Source organism: Lepisma saccharinum, chromosome 1 (assembly GCF_977018435.1).
Source record: "Lepisma saccharinum chromosome 1, izLepSacc3.1, whole genome shotgun sequence".
Lineage (NCBI taxonomy): Eukaryota > Metazoa > Arthropoda > Insecta > Zygentoma > Lepismatidae > Lepisma > Lepisma saccharinum.
The window spans coordinates 40,881,270-40,906,300 of NC_139229.1; the positions used below are offsets into that span (position 1 = coordinate 40,881,270).

Here is a 25,031-nt window from a genome sequence, read left to right on the forward strand (position 1 = left end):
CAAACACTATTTGTCGTGTGAGATTTAATGGTAAATAATTCATAAAGATATTCTGTCTTTGTACGCATAACAACAGCCTTAGACCAAAGAATAAGAAAAGCATAATTTTTGAAGAGAAACCACGCTGCAGGTTATACACGGGATATAATTGTGACAATTTTCCTTATCAAAACCAGGGACCACCCATAAAAATTCTTGTACCAGTGTACATTGTTGCTACTCCATGTAGTTTGTTACAATTCAATGTAGCCATTCTTGACTGCCATTTCTGTGAAGGTGATAATTAGTGTGTTTTCTACCTACTACATTATTGTGGCTTTCATCAAAAATAGAAAAGTGATTTAATATGTCAGAAGTATATTGACACATTTGTTAAAATGCTGTGAGTGATCTAAAAAATGTTTGAAATCCAATTTACAACCACTGCTAAACCTAAAACAATGTGTATTGAATATAACGTTAATGTTTTGTGTGACAAATTAACCTGAATGCATTAGTATTAAACACAGTACACAGTGAAGCACAACTATTAAGATTTTTACATTTTTTTTGAGAAAGCAAAAACATTGTAGAATATGTTTTTCTAATGATATGCACTTGTTTTTGCAGGTTACATACTGGAACAAAACCTTTTTCATGCCCACATTGCAACCAGTCATTTCGAACAACAGGGCATCGAAAAACGCACATGCAAGCCCACTACAAAGACAATGACTCGGGCCGTAGGAAACTTGCAAAACTTAGTAGATCTGGTATTGATATTCCAGATATACCTCTTCAAGAACCAATCATCATCACTGATACAGGTAAGTGTTATGCGAGTGTTGAAGGGGGTGGGATAAATTGTGTTCATTTGGAGCAATTTCTGGATTTTGTGCTTAAGGGGGGGAAGTAAAGTGCTCCTGTGCTTCTCACCACACCATGAAAACATATAGTGGGTGTGGAGTTAGTGCCTCCCACTTACTTGATCACGGCCGAAGGAGATGATGTGATTAGCACCATGCCCTTGGCTGCCTTTACCCTCCTGAGTTTCCTCCATGTACCCACTTTATACAATGCTAGGTGGGCACTGGAGCCACTTGAACTGATGGAAAAATCCCCTATCGAAGAATTTGGGTCTCTCGCATGGTAGTCGGACACCCTAATGACTGAGCTACCATGGTTTAAGGGTTATGTTGGTTTTTGAGGAAGCAACGTAAAAATCTCCAGATTTGTAATGTTATTTTTTTTTTACATATTTTACACATATTTTGCATAGTTATGTATTTAATGTGCATTTTACATATTAAGTGAAACTTTTTTTTTATGCGTAAATACCCAACCCAATTCATAATGTTGTTTTTTGTTGTAATTTTGTTAATTTATAGTGACCACTGTTGAATAAACTGTGTTCATTTGCATAGGATATGCAAAGCATGTTAAATCATTGCAGTAAATTGTGGAAATTTGTTTGAAAATATGTACATTTTAAACTGGGAATTTTCATTGACAAAATGGTTGGGTATCTGATCTATTCTTCGTAATTTGTAATGACAAGATGACAGAATTGTGGCAGCAAACCACAAGCTATTTACATAAATGTTGAATTATGTAATTATCACAGATTTAATATGGCATACATGACTAATCCATCCCATTCCTTTTAATATTAGTAGCATAACAATATGAAATATTTATTGATATCAGTAGAGTGCCAAAATAAACTGTACCACTAAACAATATGTTCTGCAACAATCTGATGTGAAATGTCACTATTTAGTGACGTGCATGAATTACCTATTCTCCTCCTCATAATGCTTTGTGGCCATTACTGATGAGTTTGCCTCTGCAGAAGCAGCTATGTATTTAGGACCTTATTTTATAAATAAATTACTTACAATACAGCATTCACTTGCTGACTATTTATAGGAATACCATTTATTATTCATGAAAAGTTTTACTATTTTTTAAAATATTTTTTATTATGTCATGAAGATACAGAACTTTGTCAAAGAACAAGTAGAATTTCATACACAGTGAGTCTCATGGTCAACTTATCTGTGGAGCAGTGCTAGCTAGCATGCCAGGCATCTGCCGGAAAACTGGATGCAACATCTGCGTAACTGGAACCGCTAGCTATGTAATGAAATAAGCTCGTTACAATTAAAATGAGCATGTACCTTTTTACAAGAGTTGCTGGAAATGTTGTCTTCCTACTTGCACACATTTATGGCATTTTTAAGGAAATTTTCACTAACATGTATCAATTCCTCTTCCAAAATTGCTTTATTTTCTCTGCTGATGTTTTCTTTAAATTCTTCTAATGTGTGGCTTCAGGCTTAAAAGCTTGGTAGTTTGTAACGCAGACTACCTGGATATGTCTGTTTTTTGTGCTAGGCACCAGAGCGATTTTTTCAGGTACCGGTATGTTCCAATCATGCTCCAATGTTGTCTAATTTCACTTCAGTAAGCACACGCCATTTTACCCTTCGCTTCTTATCAAGAACAGGCCCTTTTTCCCACAAGTAATATCCCAACTCTATCTCTCTTTGTGGACCCGGAACATCTGGGAATTCTGCTGCTAAATGCCTTTTAACTTCCCTACAAGAATTCGTAATGACATAAGAGTCGTACATAATAATTTGTTGTTTTAAATTGTATGTATAGCGTGGCATTATTAGATTGTAGAAATGCACCAGTAATATGTATACTAAAACAAAACAATCTAAAACACTTGTTAACAACTTAACATTTCACAAACACGTGCAAACTTGACACCAGCTATCTGGATAATGAAGCACTGATGCATCCAGTGGCAAGTCAGCCTACAGCTATGGGTCTAAATGTCGGCAGATGCTGGCATCCGCTCCGCAAAGAAGTAGACCGTGAAACTCAGTGTATGTATATCATTATTGTCTTATATAATGTGGGAATTAATGGCTCCCATAGTTAATTTATTTTGATTAATGTTGACAGTCATATTGATGCTGTTAAGTTAGTGTTAGCAACTTGCTTCTCTGATGAAGTGAACATGTTTATTAATATAAGAATTGTGATATTGTTTCAGGTTTGATTCAACAAGCACCAAAGTGCAGCCAAGCTTACCAGTTTGACTCCCAGCTGTCACTCACAGAGCGTCCTTACAAATGTGATGAATGCGGGTCAGCTTTCAAGAAATCCAGTCATCTGAAGCAGCACGTCCGATCCCACACGGGAGAGAGGCCATATCAATGCAAACAGTGCTTCAGGTAGGCCCCTTTCTTAAGTTATTGACTATGTTGACTGGAATGAACACAAATTGGAATGTTCCACTTGTGATCGACTTTCTTCATCATTCCCAAATAGTTACAACATACTTTTTCAATGCAACATCTGGCATTTCTCACGGAATGAGAGGCCACACACACTTGTTTGTCCAAGTTTAATTATTTCAGAGCAGTCCCTTGGCAAAATAACTTTAAGCCAGGAGTGTGAGGCAGCCTTGTGGAAGGTGGGATCCAGTTTCCAAGTAGAGTTGTGCAATATCGATTTAAAAAAGAACAGTGGTTCCTTCAGTAAACATTTTCAGTTGCTACTGGTTAGCTATGAAGAACAGAAAGAGGGAAAGTTACATGTTTGTCCAGAAAGTAAAATTTATATGGGAAGTGGATGCTAATGTACATAAAACTTAAGAATCAAACTTTTAGATTCTTTAATTAAGCACTTTTTGAGAGAAATATCCTGTATTTATGGCTGAGCTGATAACAATGCCAATGTATCTGTATCAGAAAGTATCAGTTGGAATTCATCTACCAGCCAATACTTTTCTGGCACGTAGGTCTTCCACAACGTCCACAAAAATGCTGTGCGACACTTTCACGGAGTCTAATTATCCGATCATTATCTGGCAAATTGTGCAAAATTCAAACTTTATTTTTATTTTGCACTAATTTTGCACGAAAAACTGTATTTTGTGATTACATAATATCTATTTTCATATTCTGATGACATTTCTGAATATTCTAAACCAAATTTCTTGGTAAATTAATGCATATAATTGGAAAAGAATTTAACATACTAATATTGATCAAAATTTTGAACCAATTTTAATTATTTCAATTTTCAAGTATTGGTATTGGTATCAGTGGGAATCGGTAAGAGTATCAGCAACGGTATAGGTATCGGTTCAAAGTGTCATCAGCTCAGCTCTACCTGTATTACATACATCTTGTTCCTGTAGATACACGTACAGTATTTTAATAATAATATGACATGGTATGTAAATTTGATTTCTAAGTACTGTAATTCTCAGTTATACGTATACATATACAGGTTCAGCTGTAAGTATTTTTCAGTGCAACATTTAAATTGCAATTTTAACTAGAAGAAACAGATAATGTTGTTCTTTGGATAGCCAAAATATGGGAGTCCAACAACACGGTGAAGTGAAATGGTTCACTGTGCAGTCTGTAGTTCTCAATCATCTCATCCCTTCTTAAGAAATATGAATACGGGAAAATGAGTGGTGCTGTTGCATTCACATGTACAGTCACCGCCAATAAAAAATGGGATGCCTAGAACCTGAAATACTCTCCTCTCCAATGAATTATGTGTGTTGTCTAATACTATGGCGTAGAGTTAGGCAACACACACAACGCCTTGCAGGGAATCAGATATTTCAGGATCTAAATGTCCCATTTTTATTGCCAGTGACTGTACAGCTTAAGTTGATATTGATATTTTTAAAATATCATTGTGTCAGTATTGTACTTGATATTAGTGTCTCTCCAAGGCATTTAGATTATGAGAAGAGATGTGGCACGAAATTTATCAATTTCAGGTTTGTCTGTTTCCAAATGAAAGTTTCAGGTCGCTCAGTAACAGTACATGCTAGTACATTGAAATGAATGCATTGACTCGAGTACTACTGGGCAAGGTCAAATTGTCAGTGCTACTTGTCTGCATATGCTTATCAATGGCATGTATGTCTTGCGATTGGGCTGTAAGGAAGTCATCTGCAGTTTTCTTAAATTTAACAATATTCCTCTTTGAGATTCGGAAGAGACTTGTGCCGGTCCATGCTTAGCCAGCAACTCATCCAGCCTTTCCTTGAATATCACCAGTGTTCTCCCCAATTTCGTCCACTTTGGTTGGCAAGTTTAGGCGTAAACATTTTACCAACCCTGTACAGAAACATGGATAAAATACAGTTTAGGCCAACAGAAGGACAATTGTTTAACTATTACATTGTTTTCACTATATCCGTGATGAAAACTCTGAAAAGAATTACTTCTTCTTCAAGAAGTTTCTGTTCCGTTACCGATGTACTGTGTTCATGTATATTTTGAACAACACTTAATAACCAGAAAGTGCCAATCTATGTGTTTATGTGCATAACATGTGACTTATCGTTATTTATCTAATTCATGTAAGTGTTTTTTGGCTTCTTCATTTCTCATATTTCCCTCTGTAAGAGAACAATAAATTCATTTAATTAATTATTGTGTAATATTTGTTTTATGAATGCATCATTTCAAAACACCAATTATGTGAAAACATTTCTGCGCATGAACTGCAGTGCTACCGTTATTTACAATATTCAATGCATAGTAAGTTTTTATTATGATATTTATTTGTATTTAAACCAAGTGAGAAAATATGCACTAGTGCATAAGAAATTAAACATTTTTTCTCATTTTCTATAGATCTTTTGTATCCAGTGGAGTTCTGAAAGCACATGTTCGAACTCACGATGGCTTGAAGGAATTCAAGTGCTGTGTCTGCTCCCACCTGTTCACCACAAATGGAAGCTTGAAGAGACATTTGGCTACTCACAGCAATCTACGGCCTTTTATGTGTCCTTACTGCCACAAGTGCTTTAAAACATCTGTGAATTGCCGGAAACATATGAAAACACACAAACATGAGCTGGCACTCCAGGTAAATTTTTTCATTATGTATTAGTTTTGAGATTATGAGCCACTAAGGTTTTATCATCATATACAAGTGCCATTACTATGTAGTAATACTTTCATATTATGATTGTTGTTTCATTTGAGCAGACTTAAATTTGAAACCTTGGAGTGAAATGTACAGAAAAATAATGGCTAATTTGTGGAACTTGGTTTTTTATACCGGGTGTATACAAATGAGTGTCAGAGTTTTAAACTTCTATATTTTCTTTGTTATACACATTACAAATATGAACCATATATGAAATGAAAGAGTAACTCACCAAGTTTTCATAACCTAACAGTTGGGCTGAAAAGTTCGTAGGCTAACATAGTAAAAAATATTTTTTTGACAAAATTCGATTTTATTATTCAATATAGTTGCCTTTGAGGGCGATACAACGATTATAGCGGTCATACAATTTTTCGATGCCATTTTTATAGTACGATTTCTCCTTAGCCTCAAAATAGGCCTCAGTTTCGGCGATTACCTCTTCATCAGTGCTAAATTTCTTTCCAGCGAGCATTCTTTTAAGGTCTGCAAACAGGAAAAAGTCACTGGGGGCCAGATCTGGAGAATATGGTGGATGGGGAAGCAATTCGTAGTCTAATTCATATAATTTTGCCATCGTTTTCATTGATTTGTGACACGGTGCATTGTCTTGATGAAACAGCACTTTTTTCTTCAAATGAGGCTGTTTTTTCGTGATTTCATCCTTTAAACGCTCCAACAACGCTATGTAATAATTGCTGTTGATGGTCTGGCCCTTTTTGAGGTAATCGATGAATATAATACCATGTGCATCCCAGAATACTGATGCCATAACCTTGCCAGCCGACTGTTGTGTCTTTCCAAGCTTTGGATTCGGTTCATCACGTGCAGTCCACTCGGCTGACTGTCGATTGGACTCTGGAGTGTAGTTATGGAGCCATGTTTCATCCATTGTAATATATCGACGGAAAAATTCGTGTTTATTACGGTTGAATATCGCTAAACATTGCTCCGAATCATCAAAACGTTGTTGCTTTTGATCGATTGTGAGCACGCGCGGCACCCATTTTGCACACAGCTTTCGCATGTTCAAATATTCATGCACAATATGTCCAACACGTTCCTTTTATATTTTTAAAGTCTCGGCTATCTCGATCAACTTCACTTTACGATCATTTCAAATTATTTTGTGGACTTTTTTGATGCTTTCGTCGGTAACAGCCTCTTTGGGGCGTCCACTGCGTGCATCGTCTTCGATGCTCATTTCGCCTCGTTTAAATTTATCAAACCACTTCTCAACGGTTGATTTTCCTGGTGCAGAGTCCGAATAATGTTTATCAAGCCAAGCCTTGGCTTCAACAGTATTTTTTTTCGCCAAAAAGCAATGCTTTATTAACACACGAAATTATTTTTTCTCCATTTTTTCACAATAACAAAAGCTGCTATATCTCACGAACTAATTATCCGGCAGCTGTGAAATTTATACACGTATCTTTTGAAGGTTAGTACTAAGTAAAAATCACATGGATTTAATTCTAGTAACGCCATCTATGAGTCAGCCTATGAACTTTTCAGCCCAACTGTTATATTACAAGTGTTCAATGTTGGCACCATTCGTGATACAGCACATATCCAGCCGGTAGCCCATTTCTTGCCACACTAAACTTAGCAAGTCTGGTGTATTCGACTCTATTGCTGCAACAATCCTGCGTCTCAACTCAGGTAGGCTGGCAGGTAGTGGTGGTACATAAACACAATCTTTTACATAGCCCCACAGAACCATGACGACCGATCCAACAATGGGGGAAAAATTCATTTAACCATTCCCGCACTACGTTATGAAAGTGAGGAGGAGCGCCATCTTGTCCTACCCCCACATCCCCTAAATGTGCCTTCATGACATGGTGCTATATGCACGGAGAAATTGACCTTTACCTTCGCATGTAATATTATTTTTCGTATAAAGCCATCTTGCATAAAATGGAAACAAGCGTGTTTCAGACATGATTGACAGAAGATAGTATTTTTATTATATCCAAAGAAAGAAAAAACTTTGTGTGCCACTTGCCACGGTTGCCGACAAAGTTAATAAATTCGAAGTTCTACACTCACGTTAGGTGCAAAATCATGACCCTTTATCAGTTTAAGACACTTTTAGTTCATCTTTTAATTCAGTAGCCTTCATGTGTTAACATTCCGGCAAGTTTTCTACACTTTTCAGACAAAAGATCAGATGGCATGTCATTATGCTTACTAATATCATGAAAGAAATTGAAAATTCACTATGATGTTTAAGCTGCTCAAATCTTCCTCTTAGAGCTAAAATAATTGTCTAGGACCTGGTCATAAAAATCATCTTTGTACCGTTTTTGTGGATCTTCAAAACTTTCGTCATACTGAATCTGCTTCTTCCTTCGATTTCGGCCCTGTACAATGTTGCCGATCTTTGGATCATCTATATCTAATTTCGAAGCCAAAGGGAGGGAGGGAGGCCCTACCAGGCTTCCAAGTGGCATCTAAGAAACTTTGAAATTTTTCATCACTCCTGCTTTTTTCAAAGCGCTGATATATTTCCAAGAAATATACCAGCATCTAACACCGTTTCGAAGACATTTGCTCATTACATTACGTGAAGTAAAAAGTCATACCAGATAACTAGTGAGCAAAGGAATGTAAAGACCAGTAGCGATTTCTCTGGGTGTGTAAGTCGTGTGTCAACTGCCAAAGGAAAATTAAATAAAGAAGAAAGTATCTGTACTTTTATATATTACGATTTTGAGCATTTATCTTTAATTGTCAGTTTCGAGGGCCCGGTAGTTTTCGAACGTGGCAAAGCGCGCAGTGATTCTCAGGCAGGCAGATTGGTCCCGGACTGACAGGACGTTGGAGAGAAAATACACGTCCTACCACTGCCAAAACATAGGATGACCGCGCAAGCACATGCTGCCACCCACCACCTAGGTTAGGTTCTCAAAGCGTTGTATTTGTTTCCAACAATTTGGCTTTCATTCACCCCGCATTCCGTGTTGTTTTGCTCGTGATTGTTGTGCATTATTTTTGAAACGTGTGGTGTGAAGTGATGTGATTATTAAAGATGGAGAATAGTGAAAGTGTTGTGCAAAAGTATTTAAATAATTCCTTTTCTTCGCTTTCATATTCAGAGAAGAAACAAGTGATTGACAATGGTTGACCATGTCCGAATCTCACGATATCAACATGTGTTAAAGGAAAAATTGGTGCTGGAAGAAGGTTTTGAGAGACATTTTCGAAAAGAACTCTATGAAATTTCAGACTGACTTTGCGGGTGTGATGTGAATAAATTTTTCTGTTGGACATGTTTATTATTCTCGACTAAGAAAGGTGTTTGGAATTATCAAGGGTAGCTAGACGGATTTGAATCATCCAATACTGAAGTGAAAGAACACAGTGAGTCTGAATTGCATCTTTCTAGTTTCTTTAAATTTAGTAGTTTTGTTGCCACCCCTACTAGAATTGACGTTCTTTCGGATACTCAACGAAAAGCTGAAATAGAGCTACACAATCAAAAAGTATAAAAGAACAGAGAAATAATAAAGAGGTTCAATAACGCCGTCTGCTATTTAGCAAAGCAAGAACTGCCATTACGAGGTCATGAGGAAAATGCAGCATCTCTCAATAAGGGCAACTACATGGAATTCCTTATTGCAAATGCCGAGTTTGATCCCACATTAAAAGAACGTTTATTAAATTCTACAGTTTTTCGCGGTACTTCTGCAGGCGTTCAAAATTATTTAATAAATTCAGTTTCGGATGTTCTGAGATACGAAATCTACAATGAAATTCAAAACACAGAGTGTGGCTATCATAGGTCGGTGAAACATCAGACATTAGCAATAAGTCTCAGGTATCAACCGTGTTACGTTTAGAATGTAACAAAGAGCTTAAAGTGTTCTTTTGAGGTCTTAAATCACTGTCTACGTTTTTCTCTCATTCTCCAAAGATGTTACACAAACTTTCTGCTTTCATGTCCAGAAAGCTCCCGTCATTATCTCCTACCAAATGGAATTTCACCTCTAGGCTAGTTTGGACAGTCAATGACAACAGAGAAGCACTGCTTATGTTTTTTGAACATGTTAGTGAAAGTGGAGACTTCGATCATTTGACTGTAATGACTTCAACCTGAAGGATTTCGAAAATATATTTTTAATAAAGGCTTTATCCAACTTGCTTGCCTTTTCAGATGTATTATTCAGTATATTGCAGTCTAAAAATGTTGATATTTTGTATTGCAGTAATGAAATAACTGAACTGAGGGGTGATGGGTGTCCCACCAACCCCTCTGGTTTCAAAATCCTGCTTTAAAAATGAATTGTATGGCGAAGTATTGAACATTAATTTTCTAGTTTAAACAGTTCTTGCTTCTCCGTACCCTTCACATATATTAATATTTTAAATGAAGTATTTACTTCATTTAAAATAATTTATGTAATTTTATGTTTTTCTAAATATTTCTAAATTTACACCAAAAATGTTGGGAGAACATTTGTAATATTGGTTCACAGAAATGAGAGGGGGAGGGGTTAACATTCCTTCTTTGCCAATGCCTTAAGTTCAGGGTCAGGAGACGCCACTCGCAAAGACACACAACTGGTTTGCAATACACTGAGCCTCATGTACGACCATTTGGACAGTTTTATTGTCGCCAATCATTTGAAGGAGCGCATCATAGACCTCTCCTACTTGATATCGAATCTGCTTGCCCCTCAGTGGTTTTAAAGTGAGACTACTGATATGTTCCTTCAAAACTGTTTGTTGGCCATATTCTAACTTCCATGTTATATAATATAATATTAGATTATAACTTTCAAGTTTTCAGTAGGCATATTTTTTTCTTCTCTTCAAATGTTGCTGCTCTAGACAGTGGCATGGTCCCCCCCCCCTTCCCTTTCCAACGGTTCTGTGTGTATGTGTCTGGATGATGAGAGGCGGTAATACATAAGGCTGAAATAGAGAAAACATCTGTTTGTACCCTTGAATGTTTTGAAAGTTCGCCTTGAAAACCAGGAATTTTACTTGAATTTTATCCAGTTCCTAGAGTAGTCACCCTGAATGGGTCTCGTTGAAAGACACAATGGTCATCCCAGAAGGCCCCCTCCAGGAAAAACATGACCACACTGTAACCCCTATACAGGCTGGTAGATGTCGTTCACCAGGCATTCGCCACACCCACACCCTACCATCGGATTGCCACATTGTGGACCATGATTCATCACTCTACACAACGGTTTTCCACTGTTCTATGGTCCAGTTTCAGTGCTCATTGCACCATGCAAGGTGGCATTCGTCATTTGCCATTGTGATGTTCGCTTATGAGCAGCTGCTCGGCCATGGAACCAAGTTGCCCCACCTCGAGCTAAACAGTCATGGTGCTTGGAGTAGATCCTGATGCAGTTTGGAATTCCTGTGTGATGGTGGCGATGGGTGATTGATGATTACGCTGTATGACTCTCTTCAACACTCGACGGTGTCTAGAGGCCAACATGGGACGTCAGCCTACATGCTTTTGGGACTACACGCTTTTGGGTTGTACATGTCCCTTCACGTTTCCACTTCACTATAACATTGGAAAGAGTGGACCTAGGGATGTTTAGGAGGATGAACATCTTGGCGCACAGACTTCTTACATAAATTTCACCCAACCACCTAACCATATTGAAAGTCCGTGAGTTCCTCAGACCATCCCATACTGCTGTCTCGTACTGTCTACAGACTATTGAGATTGCTGACCATGTGTTCCACGTGATAGATGGCAGTACTGTGTTACCCTATATGATAAACACACGTTTCACGGTGTCCGGATACTTTTGATCACATAGAGTATATTATTGATTGATGGAATTGTTTTTTAAGTCCATTTTATGCACATGAAGGCTAATCGGGACTGGACCTACAGTTTAAAGTGGGATTCAAACCACTATGTGCCTCCACATACCACGAACCCAGGACCCCTTAATTACAAGGTGATGATGCTACCACTGCGCCATCGGGGAGGCCCGTCATTAGATATTAGATTGATAGAGTATTGGTTATTGCTATTGGTACATATCATATTAGTGTATCCCAAATTTTAGCAGATTTTAATAAGAATGCCCTGATACATTGTTGTCAATATCGTAAAGATTCAGCAGATAATGCCTTCCTTTCAGGTAGCAGAAGCTACAAAAGAGGGTGATGGTTCTACCTTGTCTGTCACACTTGACGCTGATGGAACGCTGCTTGCTCACACCACGGATTCCCAGTTTCCTGACACTGCTGAAGCTTTGGGGCCAGAGTTTGCACAGGCTTTTCCGGATCAGACTTTTGAAGTGTCCACTACGACTCAAGAGGGAAGTGATGCTGCCTTTGTACACACGCTTAGTGCAGGTATGAATCTACTGACCACATTGAGAAATTTTAAGCAAAATTGTGTTTTATGTGTGTGTTATTGTTGGACAGGATGTGACAGGGACAGTAACAGTATGATAATTATTCAAATTGTAATCACTAGTCTGTAATGATGAAATATTATCAATATTAGGAATGGAATTACTGCAACTTGAAAATATTGTTTTTTTTATTAATCCATATACAGGTGGTGGACATTGAATCTGAAACACCAGTCATAATAGATTACACCACTGGAGGGCTCGCCTGCACCACCTGTTGGTCATGCACAGCATAGTGGGCATTCGAGCATGAAGGTGTGTGCCTGTGAGTCACATTGGCACAGTAGTAGCTGGACTGCATGCAGAATATTCGGTTTTGCGCAGTAGAATGGGAGACATATCATAATTCCAAAAAGGGCAAATTGTTGGTGCTCGTCTCGCCGGTGTATCAGTAACGGAGACTGCAAATATTTGTAGGATATCGAGAGCCACAGTTCCAAGGGTCATGGTAGTATACCAGAGTAACTGTCGGGGGTAGCGGAAGCTGTCTGACAGAAACGTAAGGTATTAAAGAGGATTGTGCCAAATACCGTAAAACCACCACTGCAAAAGTCACCACAGAATTGAATACACACTTGACTGAACCTGTTTCTGCCAAAACCAACCATCAAGAACTTCATAGGACAAAAAACCATGGCAGGGTTGCTATACCGAAACCCTTGGTCACTAGCACCAATCCAAAAAGCAGGTTGACTTATTCCAGCAGCGCAAGTCGTGGACATTAGACGACCTGAAACATGTCGTGTTCTCAGATGAGTCCACCTTTATTGTTTTTCCGACATATGGAAGAGTCCATTCAAAGCATACCAACCAACCAGATTGCTTAGTGCCCAGAGTGAAACGTGGGTATAAATCTGTGATGGTGGCAGCATTTGGGACCACTGATTCTTTTAGAAGGTCATATCACTGCCAAGGACCATAGGGCCATTCTGGAGGAATATCTGCACCCTATGGTGCAAATATTGTTCCCGGATGGTGGTGCAGTTTTCCAGGATGATAATGCACTGATACACACTACTAAACAGGTCACAAAGTGGTTCAATGAGCGGGAACGTGAGGTCCACCCAGTCGCCGGACCTGAACATTATAGAGCCCTTATGGAGTATTTTGGAGGATGGCATGCGTCAATGTTTCCCTCCACCAACTGCATGTCGTGAACACATCGGTTTGCTTCAGAAGAAATGGCTGTGAATCCCTCTCACCACTGTTCAGGACCTCTATCTGTTCTTCCCAAGTTGTGTTGCTACTGTACTGGCTGCCAAAGGCAGCCCAACGCCATACTAATAAAGGTTCGTGTCTGCATTCCAGGTGTTTCAGTTTCAGTATCCACCACCTGTACATACAATGTCTCAAACTTCTGTAGCAGAGTGGTCATCACCCTGCGCTACGAAGCCAGGGGTCTTGGGTTCAAATTGCATCTCAGCCTGGGCATGGGTGTTCTTTGCAAGTGTGTCATCATTTTCATCATGTCATCACTCATCCTCATCTTTGTGATAGCCAAAAGTGGCAGAAAAAGCCAAGCAAAATAAACCAAATCAATCAATCAACCAACATATAATGCTGATAATTCGACTATAAAAGTGTCAAGAAGAAATATGATAACAGTGAAATCCCAATTTTACGTTTCCACATACATTCGATCTTGATAGTCCCAACATAGCAAAATGTTATAACATTTTCCTTGATTTTTACAATTTCCCACATTTTAAGTCCTATTACCTTGGTCCCCTGAAAAACGTACATCATGGTTTCAGTGTAGTAAGTTAATAGGTTATTTTAAAGACTGCTTACAGCACATGCTGCCTGCCGTTTTTTTTTTTTTTTAATTTCATTTTGTAATTTTAAAGTAAAAATACTTGTATGTGTTGTAAGAATTTCCAACTTTCAGAAATAATACTGAACATTCCTTTCCAGGTGATTTAGCTCATGGCTCTGAATTATCAACAGAACAAATAACAGATCCTTTGAATCCAGATAGTGGTACAACCATCACACTGCCTGCCCTTAGTGGACAAGAGGCTCTCACACAGGTATGCCATAATCATAAACATTAGGATAATATAATGCACATGTAATGGTGATACTGCCAGAATTTATCAGATTTGCTGTAAATGATCTTCCATTCATTAACAAGTTTATTGCAGTTCTAGAAGAAAATGTTTCAAATTATATTTATTGCGGTCAGTTTTAGTATTGATATTGACAATGATGTACCTGATGGCATGGTGGTAATGTCATCGCCTTGTGATCAAGGGTGGATGCACATTCCACAGTAATTCATTGCACCATTGGCCACCAGACTACCATAGGAACATTTTAAAGTAACTTGAAGACATAAAAAGCAATATATTTTTGTATGTGGCATGCAAATTATTTGAAAGTAATGTCTGTGTGTGTATATATAGGAAACACTCACCAGACACTCGCTGGAATGTTCAAATGCTTGTAGGTTCAGGTTGCATCTTCAGATGCAGGTAGATGATGATTGAAACAACAGAAATAAGTGTCTGGCAGGCCCAGAGTGATGAGGCAGTTGGTGTGTAAAAATGTGGTTCTCTCACTAGGCTTGTCGAAATGTGTGAATTGTAGGGTGTTGTTGTGGGAAAAGGGGCTCATTTGGTCGAGAACATGCACGCCGGATTTTGTACGATTGGAAAATTTCACAGTATCTGGAAGCTTCTTTGCGATGCCCGCAATTTTAACATACTTCTGTAGGGTACTCAAGACACTGACATTCTTTTTCGGCTTGCATTGGTAGATAGTGACAGTTTTTTCGCCGTTCACGAGCACCATCGACCAAAATCGTTCTTGAGACTTATCTTTGCAAATCAGCAGAAGTTCTCTATGATTTGGTCGCATTGTGACAACAATCGATGTGTTTTTTGCGGCACTCAGGGTGTCCGCAAGTTTCTGCGATGTAAAAAAATTGTCCGTTGTGACATTGCTCCCCTTTGAAACGAATGGATCCATGAGTTTCAAAGCCACATACTCGCCAAGGTGGAGACTTCTGTCTCTTTCATCATCTTTTCCCAGATACATGAAACCATTCAGGAAGTATTTGGTCTCTTTAATCCACAGCCAGCCAGAATTTCAATCCAAATTTATCTGCTTTATTTGCCATATATTGGATGAACTTGCAACATGATTTGCATGGCAGAAGTTGTTCATCAATTGTGATGTTTTCACCTGCTGTGAAACAGAGTTGCACATTTTCAATGAAAGCCGACTATGCCTCAGAAGCTAGAGCGAATTTATCATTGATAAGCCGATTCAAACATGTTGATGTTTGGTCAAATCGCAGGAACCGAAAAATTTCCTTAAAGCAGTCACATGGCGTCGTTTCAGTGAATATTGGAGGTCCCCATTGTTTTGACCACATGTCATTCACGTCTAATGAAGAAGTACACATGGCTCCTCTTTTTATACACCAATGCAATAAACGCATCAAGTTCTTCTAATGAATCAGATTTCAATTGGCGATGAGCTTCTTCTGTAGTGCACTTTTGAATATGCTTCAACATGGATTCCGAAAACAATAAACGCCACGATGAAGCCTTGTTCCCTCCAGTATTTCTGTTTACATAGCAAGTAGGGCCGCCCTTTTCCTTCAACACAATGCAACATAACCTGCCTTATAGACAGCAGTCAGGTTGCGTACTAATGTGAAATTTATATGGCGGACATTTTGATCGCTGCCGTCATTCTAGGTAGATCGTTGATTTTTTCGCAAATTATAGAAATTGCAACAATTATCATTTGGAATTTAAGTAACCTAAAAAGGACTAGAAAAGTCTAAAAATTACAATGGACTGGTGTTAACCATTTGGGTGAAATTTGTTTTCAAACAAGCAGTGTGGTCAAAATGACTGCTCCCGTCATTGTAGTGTTAATGAGACCAGGAGGGTTGGGGGGGGAGGGGTTACACTCATGGCTGATATATTGTATGCCCTCTCCCAGTATTTTCATACTGAACTGTTGGTGGATTGGGATAAAGGGTGGATGATTACTGCCTGGAAGAATTTGCAGTGGTAGCATCGTTGCCTTGTAATCAAGGGGTCCCGGGTTCGATACCCGGTGGAGGCACATAGTGGTTCGGATTCTACTTTAAACTGTAGGTCCAGTTCCGATTGGCCTTACCGTGCATAAAGTGGACTTACAACAGCAAATCAATCAATCAAAATCATTCTGCCACTGGCAAAAATACCCTCCACCTCAAAGAAACCTGCCACACCTCATATATCGTCCATATGCCTTTCATTTGCATTTTTTTTTGTATGTGTAGGCTAAATAGTGTTTATGTATGTGTTAATATCTTGTACTTTCTAACTTACGCAACCTTTGCTTCATTATTAGGAAAACATCCGGCAAATTGAACAAACCTTGAATCAACAAATATTTGGTACAACTGAAGATCCTTTAGTTTCTACAACATTGACTTCAAGACGGAAGACAGTAACATTTGCAGACGAACACCATCTTATATCATCTAGTGATATCACTCAGGACAACATCCATTCTGCAGCGCAGGACATCGATCTTCACTTGAGTGGCCAGGCAGATGCCGACTCTGGCATAAATGAAACTCTTGTGACCCAGGGTCACATTATGGAGCCAGGCCAGGCAAATATTCTTGTACAGTCAGCTTCCAGTGGCCAGACTGAAACCCAGTTCTGCCCGCAGGTGGTGGATGTACGTTCGGAGATTCAGGTTTCTCTTGGGAATGATCAAACACTGACGTTGACTCAGAGTACTGGGGCCACGGACAAGGAAACCTCGTTGACAAGAAAGAATGTGCAGACAGGGGCAATAAATCCGGAACATGACAATGCTGTTTTCAATCAGCCATTTGATCAACAGAGTTTTGACTCATCTGTGTTCTCTGGCATAACTTTACAGGTTAGTTATTTTTACTTTAGTAAATAAATGTGTAATTTCTCTTAGGAATGGTACAAATTAATTGATACTCTATCGGTTTTGGTAAAATTACCTGTAATTTTGTGCAAGTTCCCCCCTCTTTTTTCCTTACTTTATGCATGCATTGGTATAATTCGTATGCCAATATTTTGCAAAGTCTTTTCTGATAAAACCAGTTCTTCATTCATGTTCTTCATAGGATATTTGAAGTGCTCGGGTGTAAAACATGTAAAACATTACGAAGAAAGGTTATTAGAAGCTATACTGTAGATAAATTGTTTTCGTGTTGTGTTTTCTAATTTCAGAAGGCTTCACTGAGTCAATCCAAATTGTATGACATGGCAATTTCACTCAAAAATTGAAAGATGGCACATTTTACTTTGTAACTCAGAAATTACCAAAATGTCACTTACCATGTTGTACACCCGAGCCCTTCATTTGCAATTTTTATATCAGATCTGTTGTCGGTATCATTAAATTTTACATTGGTACTTTATTGGAATTTGTGAAAAATTCAAATCCATTCATTCCCTTGTGGAATCCTATGGAATTCTATGGGAATTTTGTTCACAAATGTAAAAGTTACTTGTAGAGAGACCAAATATGAGATGTATGTACACTATAGTTATTTCGTGAATTGATGTTGCCTAGTATAGGAACAGATGCAAGACTTATGTTGCTGCAACAGTGAACTTATGTGTTTAGGAATGCCTCAGAGTTGGTTTGTTTACATACAAACTCGGTGGGAAATGTACTTTGCATACATGCTTGTCTTTGATGTTTCAAAACTAATCTTCCTTAACTTTTGCTTCTATAACAAAGGATATTGAGATTTCACAAATGGGATAATACCAAAAAATGTAAATTATTGCAAGGAAATTTTTATGGATGTATGCATTTGAAAATTTCAAAATAATGCAAAGTTTGCAGAGAATGCCATTCGTGTGGCATTTTGAAATTTTCACTACATTTTCCACTTAACTAGAAAAATACAGTGGTTTGCTTTGTTTGATTTCGACTAATGTTCCTCATTCAGGTGATAAATTTAATCTGGCAATAAAATTATTGCCTTCTGGGATGAAGAAAGAGTAGGCATTTTGGAAGAAAGGCCTGGGAGCCAGGAAGATGGTTGAAGCAAGTAGCATGCAGAATTCTGCCTCTTCTGAGGCCATGTATTTTTTGTAATTTCACTTGTCTTCCTTTTCCAAGTTGGGAGCGTAGAATGGGGTGAATACCATTGACAGTGAAGACAGATGCTTTGTTGATCCATTGACTTACTAATTCCCCCACTCTTAATTCAGCTAACAGGAAAATGTGATTTCAAGATTGTAATAAGATGGTACCATATTTACGCGTGTACAGGGTGGGCCAAAAGTGTGGAACCACCAAAATGAAACACAAACAGGCTGACACACACGAATGCAATCTCCCGACACATGATGTAGAGGAGGGGGAAAACTTTCCAGACCATGCAACCAAGATGGCCGCCATATTGAAGAGAATCATATTTTCTTAAATGGAAAGGGGGTCATGTGAAATATGAAATTAGGCTAGAATTTCAAGAGAAAAACAGTGGTGTGTTCAGTTTTAACATAACTTTACTCATTCTCATGTTTTTGTTCATTTTATGGACCTTGATGAAACAAAGAATCAAAGGTACATTTCAACCATTGAAACGTCTGGACTGAAGAGAAAAGTGTTACATAAGATGTTCAAAGTGGTGGCCACCATGTTCGAGTGTTAAGGCGATCCTCCGTGCCCATTCCTCGTGAACCCATACCAACACTTCCTGCGGAATGCTGCCACACACTTTAACAATTCGCTGTTTCAGGTGATCAAGGTCCTGGATTTTTGCAGCATACACAAGTGCCTTGACGTGACCCCACAGATGGAAATCCAAAAGCATGAGATCCGGGGAACGTGGTGGCCATTCCACTACATCCCTGCATCCTGTCCATCGGTGGGGAAACTGCACATCACAGTATTCTCTGGCAACACAACCGTAATGTGCTGGGGCACCATCATGCTGGAAGAATTTGGGAAATGATCCATCCTCAGACAACAAAGATGGTAGGACATATTCGTCCAACAACCTCCAATAACGTTCTGCTGTTAACGTGCCATCAATGAAAAATGGTCCCACAATACGGGTACCCCACACACCACACCATACCATCACTTTCGCTGATCCTTGCACCTGTGATGGCTCCATCCAGTGAGGGTTTGTGTCTGACCAGTACCGGTGGTTTTGTTTATTGACCTCGCCATTGACTTAGAAATTTGCTTCATCACTAAAGAGTACCTGATGTGGGAAACGAGGGTTTCTGTAAAGCTGCTGTGTTGCCCATCCTGCAAATTCCATCCGACGGTCTGGGTCCTCCTCCATCAGGTTGCAGTTTGTACAGGTACCACTTATGAACATATGACTTACCCCAGTGTCAAGAGATAGACGACGGGTGCTCCGCTGCAGACTCTTACTGAATGATGCCAAAACAACAGTAGTGTTGAAGCCTGAAATGTACTGAAAACAATGTTTTTTACCCCAGATTTCTATAATTTTTCTTAGCTGAGTTATCATAATTATCACAACTGTCTACATAGGCCAAAAATGCTGAAAGTCATGAAACAAAAATGGCCGCTATTTTCAAACAAAAGTGTAGTTTTAGAAAAATAATGCCTGTTTTGAACTACCCTTGTACAGGGGTTACAACAACAAACAAATGAACAATTTTAAAAATGGTCAAGCGACCAGTGCTGGGCCATTTGATATGGATTGACCCTGAAATTTTAGGCAATGTCCAAAAAACGTAAACTTTTTGTTAGAAGGAATAATAAAAAAAACTTTATTGTTTGCAGAGAAAGAGCATGTCTTTGCAATGATTTTCAACATCAAAAGCTTTTGGTTCCTTCATACCCACATCATGAAAAATCAGATTTTAGTAACCTAGTTTTCCCACCACAAAAATTAGGCTACAAGTCCATTGTTAGTCTTTTTATAGTCATTTGTAATTTTTTTTGAGTGCTGATTTTTTTTTTGCGACATCCTCATTATTTCATTGAACTTTGTGTAAAATTTCAGAGAGATCTGATCATTGGTTAAGGAGAAAAGAAATAAAATGTAAGCAAGGGTATCTTGGGTCGAGGGTCTCAAGAGTAACAGACAACACTAATTTAATGACATTTCAAAGTGCTGTAAAATTAAAACCATTTGAGATTAAAAGGAAGGTTATATACCTAATTTCATAGAAATAAGAGTTGGTGGGTGACATGACCTTGTTGAAATGGCGTGGAATGACCCCCCCCCAGCCAACCAAAAACCTTACACACTCCCACCCAATCCTGTTTTTGACAATCTGATGGACAACACTCACTAAGTCAGTATTCTAACACTTGATCAATTGCTGTTAATCTAACTACACTGCAGTATGATGCAATCTTCTCTCATTCATATTTAATGTGAACCTCTATTCCAGCTCTTTTCTTTCCTCTTTTTTCATGTAGTACTTCACACATTTTTTAAAATGAATGTCTGATATTTTTATAAATATACCATACTATATGCAATTTGTAATGATGTTTTTCTCTTGTAGAATGATCCTCTGGAACTGAATGGCTTGAGTGCCGGTGCAAGTATCTCAACCAACATAGCAACAATGTTGCCAACCTCAGATGCACAAACAGAACTGAGTGAAGAGGTGGAACCTGAGAAAATAAAATACAGTAGGGATGCCCAAGGCAATCGCCGCCACATGTAAGTAATAAAACTGTTCTTAATTTTGTGCATTACTTTGTAACGTTCACACTTTAAAATATTAAAAGTATGTAAAGTAAATTTGCAGCACTGTTGTAATGTGTTAATTGTGTGATATTGTAATATTTAACCCAATTGTAAGCATAATGCAGTTTTGTATTCCTCTGAAGTGTGATGGAACAAAGCTAGCGTTAAACCACATTTACGAGGGCTATTCAAAAATCAACTTCTAATTGGCTTGTAAAAAGCAATAACCACAGCGACATGGCAAATGCACAGTAGCAGCAGTAATGTGTAATCGCTAGAGGCACATATTTTTGGTAAATAGAAAAGCAAAATATTGGTACAAAAACAGAGTCAATTTCGGGTTCAAAAGCGGTAAATAAAATAAAATTTTGCTGTTATGGCAGTGAAAAAACGGTATATAAAATGACATTTTGGTTTTAAAATTGTGAATATAACCCTAAATTTGATTTAAAAACTGCTCTTACTACACAAAATAAACAAATCCCTTCTAACAACGGATTTATGTCATTAAGTTTATTCGTGCATGAAGGAGTCCATTCTTGCTTCTCAAATATTAACAGCAGAATTAATCAATTTTCCATGAATTGCATAACTCACAGGATAATTCTGACTTCAAAAATTGTCGTGGCGGTAAATAAACTCTAAATTTCGTGTTTAAGAACCTATTTCGCATTTTGCATGATTTCGTGACAAAACAGGGTAGGAAAATGCACCTCACACCTTTCAGAAACATGAAAAATTAACATTACAATGTGTTATTTCACATTTTGTGTTTTCGTCAAAAACGAAGCCTCTAGTAATCGCACTCCACACACAACTGCAGACCATTTGATTCAACAGTGATCAATTAGGAACTGACAAATATGGATGCTCAATTACTCCTTTCCGCCAGTTGTGATGTACGTGGTGTGATTAGATTCCTTCAAGCAGGAGGAGTCAATGCAGCTGAAATTCATTGTCAATTGTGTCTTGGAAATTTGAAGAAATTTCTCGGAGAGTTGTGAAATTGTGAAACAGCATTTCGTTCGTGCAATTTCTTCAATTTGTTGGACGAGTTCATCAGTCACAATTGAAGGTATTCCTTGACCTCCCTCATTGTGCACCTCTGCATGCCCTGCCTTAAATTTCTGGACCAGTCTTTCACAGCAATATCACTCATAATGCCATTGTAATAAACACGACACAATCAATGATGAATTTCGGCTGAGTTGACTCCTCCTGCTTGAAGGCATCGAATCACACCACATACCTCACAACTGGCAGGAACAGTAATACGAGCATCCATATTTGTCAATTCCTACTCACTTGCTGTTGAAGTAAATGGACTGTGATTGTGTGTGGAATGTGATTGAACATTACTGCTGGCTACTGCTCATGTGCCATGTTGCTGCAGTTATTGCTTTTTAGGAGCTAATCGGAAGTTGATTTCTCAATAGCCCTCGTATGTTTAAGAAACCTGTTATATTTTATCAACTCCATTTTAGTACAGAATTCTCCCATTGTATCACATGATGGCGAAGGCAGGTCTTTTGTGGCAATTACCTGCAAATCTCAAGGAATTGTTGTTCCTAGGTCTGAGTAAGAACTCAAATTTCCCTCAATTTTCAAAATTTCGTATAATTCATTTCCATAGGTCCATTTTTAATGTTTACATTTCCCTCCCAAGATGGCAACTTTGCACTTGTAGGAATACAACAGTGCTGCGTATCAAATTTTTCATTCACTTTGGTGTATTGTATTGTGGTGACCACAGTAACCTTCTGAACAAGATTTGTTTTGTTAAATTTCAAGAGTGTTCTTTCATTTTTGGGGAGGGGAAGTTTCTTCATTCTCTACAACAATTAGTTCTCCTTCTACCAACTTCTTTGTGCAACAGTGTAAATTTGAAAACTGCACACTTGAAAACCTGTCCCAAGGGGCTAGACAGCATCAGAAGCTGTTATGTGCTAAAGGTTTCATTGTCTATATGTGATGAAGATAACAACAACAATGGGAGAATTATTGCAGTAAATCACAGACTATTTATAAAACTTAGTAGAAAGTTCATGATGGATGCTGTAAACGTGGTTTTGTATTCATCCGTGAAGTTCGGTGTTTCTGCATTGTTAATTTGGATGTTTTCCGATTAATTTTGAAGGCTCAATGCCTTCATTGAGTGAGGATATGGCATCTAGGATGGAGAAGGTAGTGTATTACTGCTTTGCTTGTTCCCGGGCAGCGAGAAAATGGAACTAACATTGCCCAGGAACAAATAGAACAGTGACGCACTACCTTATCCATCCTAGATGCTGCATCCTCACTCCATGAAGGCAGTGAGCCTTCAAAATTAATCGGAAAACTCCAAATTCGCAATGCGGAAACACCAAACATCACATATGAAATTACTAGCAAGTGTTAAACCACCTCCAATAGAATTTGCAAACAAATGGGTGATTGCGATCCCCCTCCTCCCACACACACATACAGAAACTTCCCTGAGCATGTGACTGTGTTTAGTAAATGATTTGTTGTGTTTTGAAGGGCAATTTAACCATCATTATCTTTTTTTTTATTTTGTAGATGCGAGTATTGCAGCCGAGAGTTTAAGAAGTCAAGTCACATGAAGCAACACATGCGCTGCCATACTGGAGAAAAGCCTTTCCGCTGTGTCCAGTGCAACAAAGTGTTTTCCTCAATGAGTGTGGCTAAAGTAAGTATTCTTAATAGTGAATGTAGAAAAATCTTCATCGCTGTTTTGGTTCATGTATTGTTGAATCATAGTTCTTTTCTTTCCTTAAATAATGGAGTTGAAAATGTCACAACATATGGGACTTGATTTTTGTCAAATCTTTGGATTTAAATTACTGTGTTATGTGGCATAACTTGGTCCTATAAATTTACATTAATTTTTGTTTCTTAATTAGTTCAGTTTAATCTGTGATAAGTGTTCTTTTCTGCTCACTTTTTGTTTCTTCCAGTTTATTATTCGTCTCAGTTGTTTTGCTTTGAGCAAATAAAATAAAATATGAAAGAACCCTCACAAAGAAATATCCATTCCTAGCCCAGAACTCAAACCCAGAACCTTTGGTTTCTTTCAGCTACTATATTATCTGTCTGTAGTTTTAGTGCTTTTATATGTATCCATAATTGACACATAAGAACATGTAAAGGGTCATGACTAGCATGGAAGGGTATTGTAGTGATTACCCTAAATTAATTATACAGGGTGTTCATAAAGTCCCGGTACCATTACAAAAAAAACATAGCTTTTAAACAACATGCAATAGAACAATGCTGTCGATTGCAAAATGAGCTACAATTCTCCACGTTAATGTACCATACACCTCAATGTGCACTCCCCTAGTTGCAACACTTTGTGGATGGTTGTTGGAGGCACCAGTAATTCCAGTGAGGCTCGTCGAATTGACTTCTAGGGCTGCGTTGAAATGTAGTTCGGATTTTGCCGACAGTTTCATCTGATACACTTGGTCGTCCACTCCGAGGCAAGTCCTTAACACTTCCAGTCTCTCTGAAGTTCTGCAGCCATCTCATAATGCTTGATTTGGACGGCGGATCTATTCCGTATGGATGGCAAAATTCTCACTGGTGATTTGTACTCAGCATACTACAGCATGCATTGTGCTTTCTCTTGTACTGTCGTCATTTTTTGTCAATCACACGTGCAACAAAAGTAAACAAACAAACGTCATTTTGCAATCAACAGCATTGTTCTATTGCATGTAGTTTCCGAGCTATGTTTTTTTTGTAATGGTACCAGGACTTTATATGAATACCCTGTATTTTACAGTTATCGATTTTTTCTGTGGGTGCATTGAAAATTGTGTAATAACACTGTTTCTGTCTATTTCAGAGTCACGTGAAGATACACTTTGGTCTTAAAGAATATGAATGTGAAATCTGTGGATCAGCTTTTACAACAAATGGCTCCCTTACAAGGCATCTGGCTGTACACATGGAGGAAAAGTGAGTTTAAA

At 38.2% G+C, this 25,031-nt stretch overlaps 1 protein-coding gene across 4 annotated transcripts in view; it reads left to right on the plus strand.

Annotated features, from left to right (window-relative positions):
- LOC145994776 (zinc finger protein 236-like) overlaps positions 1-25,031 on the plus strand; it is a 101,217-nt gene that overhangs the window by 62,956 nt on the left and 13,230 nt on the right. For all 4 annotated transcript variants that reach the window (XM_083131035.1, XM_083131063.1, XM_083131044.1 and 1 more), the window contains exons 15-23: positions 610-806; positions 3,047-3,227; positions 5,664-5,898; positions 12,087-12,303; positions 14,280-14,395; positions 16,719-17,261; positions 20,870-21,030; positions 23,617-23,746; positions 24,908-25,020. In XM_083131035.1, the coding sequence (XP_082987161.1) occupies positions 610-806; positions 3,047-3,227; positions 5,664-5,898; positions 12,087-12,303; positions 14,280-14,395; positions 16,719-17,261; positions 20,870-21,030; positions 23,617-23,746; positions 24,908-25,020 (1,893 nt within the window). The remainder of the gene's footprint in view (positions 1-609; positions 807-3,046; positions 3,228-5,663; positions 5,899-12,086; positions 12,304-14,279; positions 14,396-16,718; positions 17,262-20,869; positions 21,031-23,616; positions 23,747-24,907; positions 25,021-25,031) is intronic.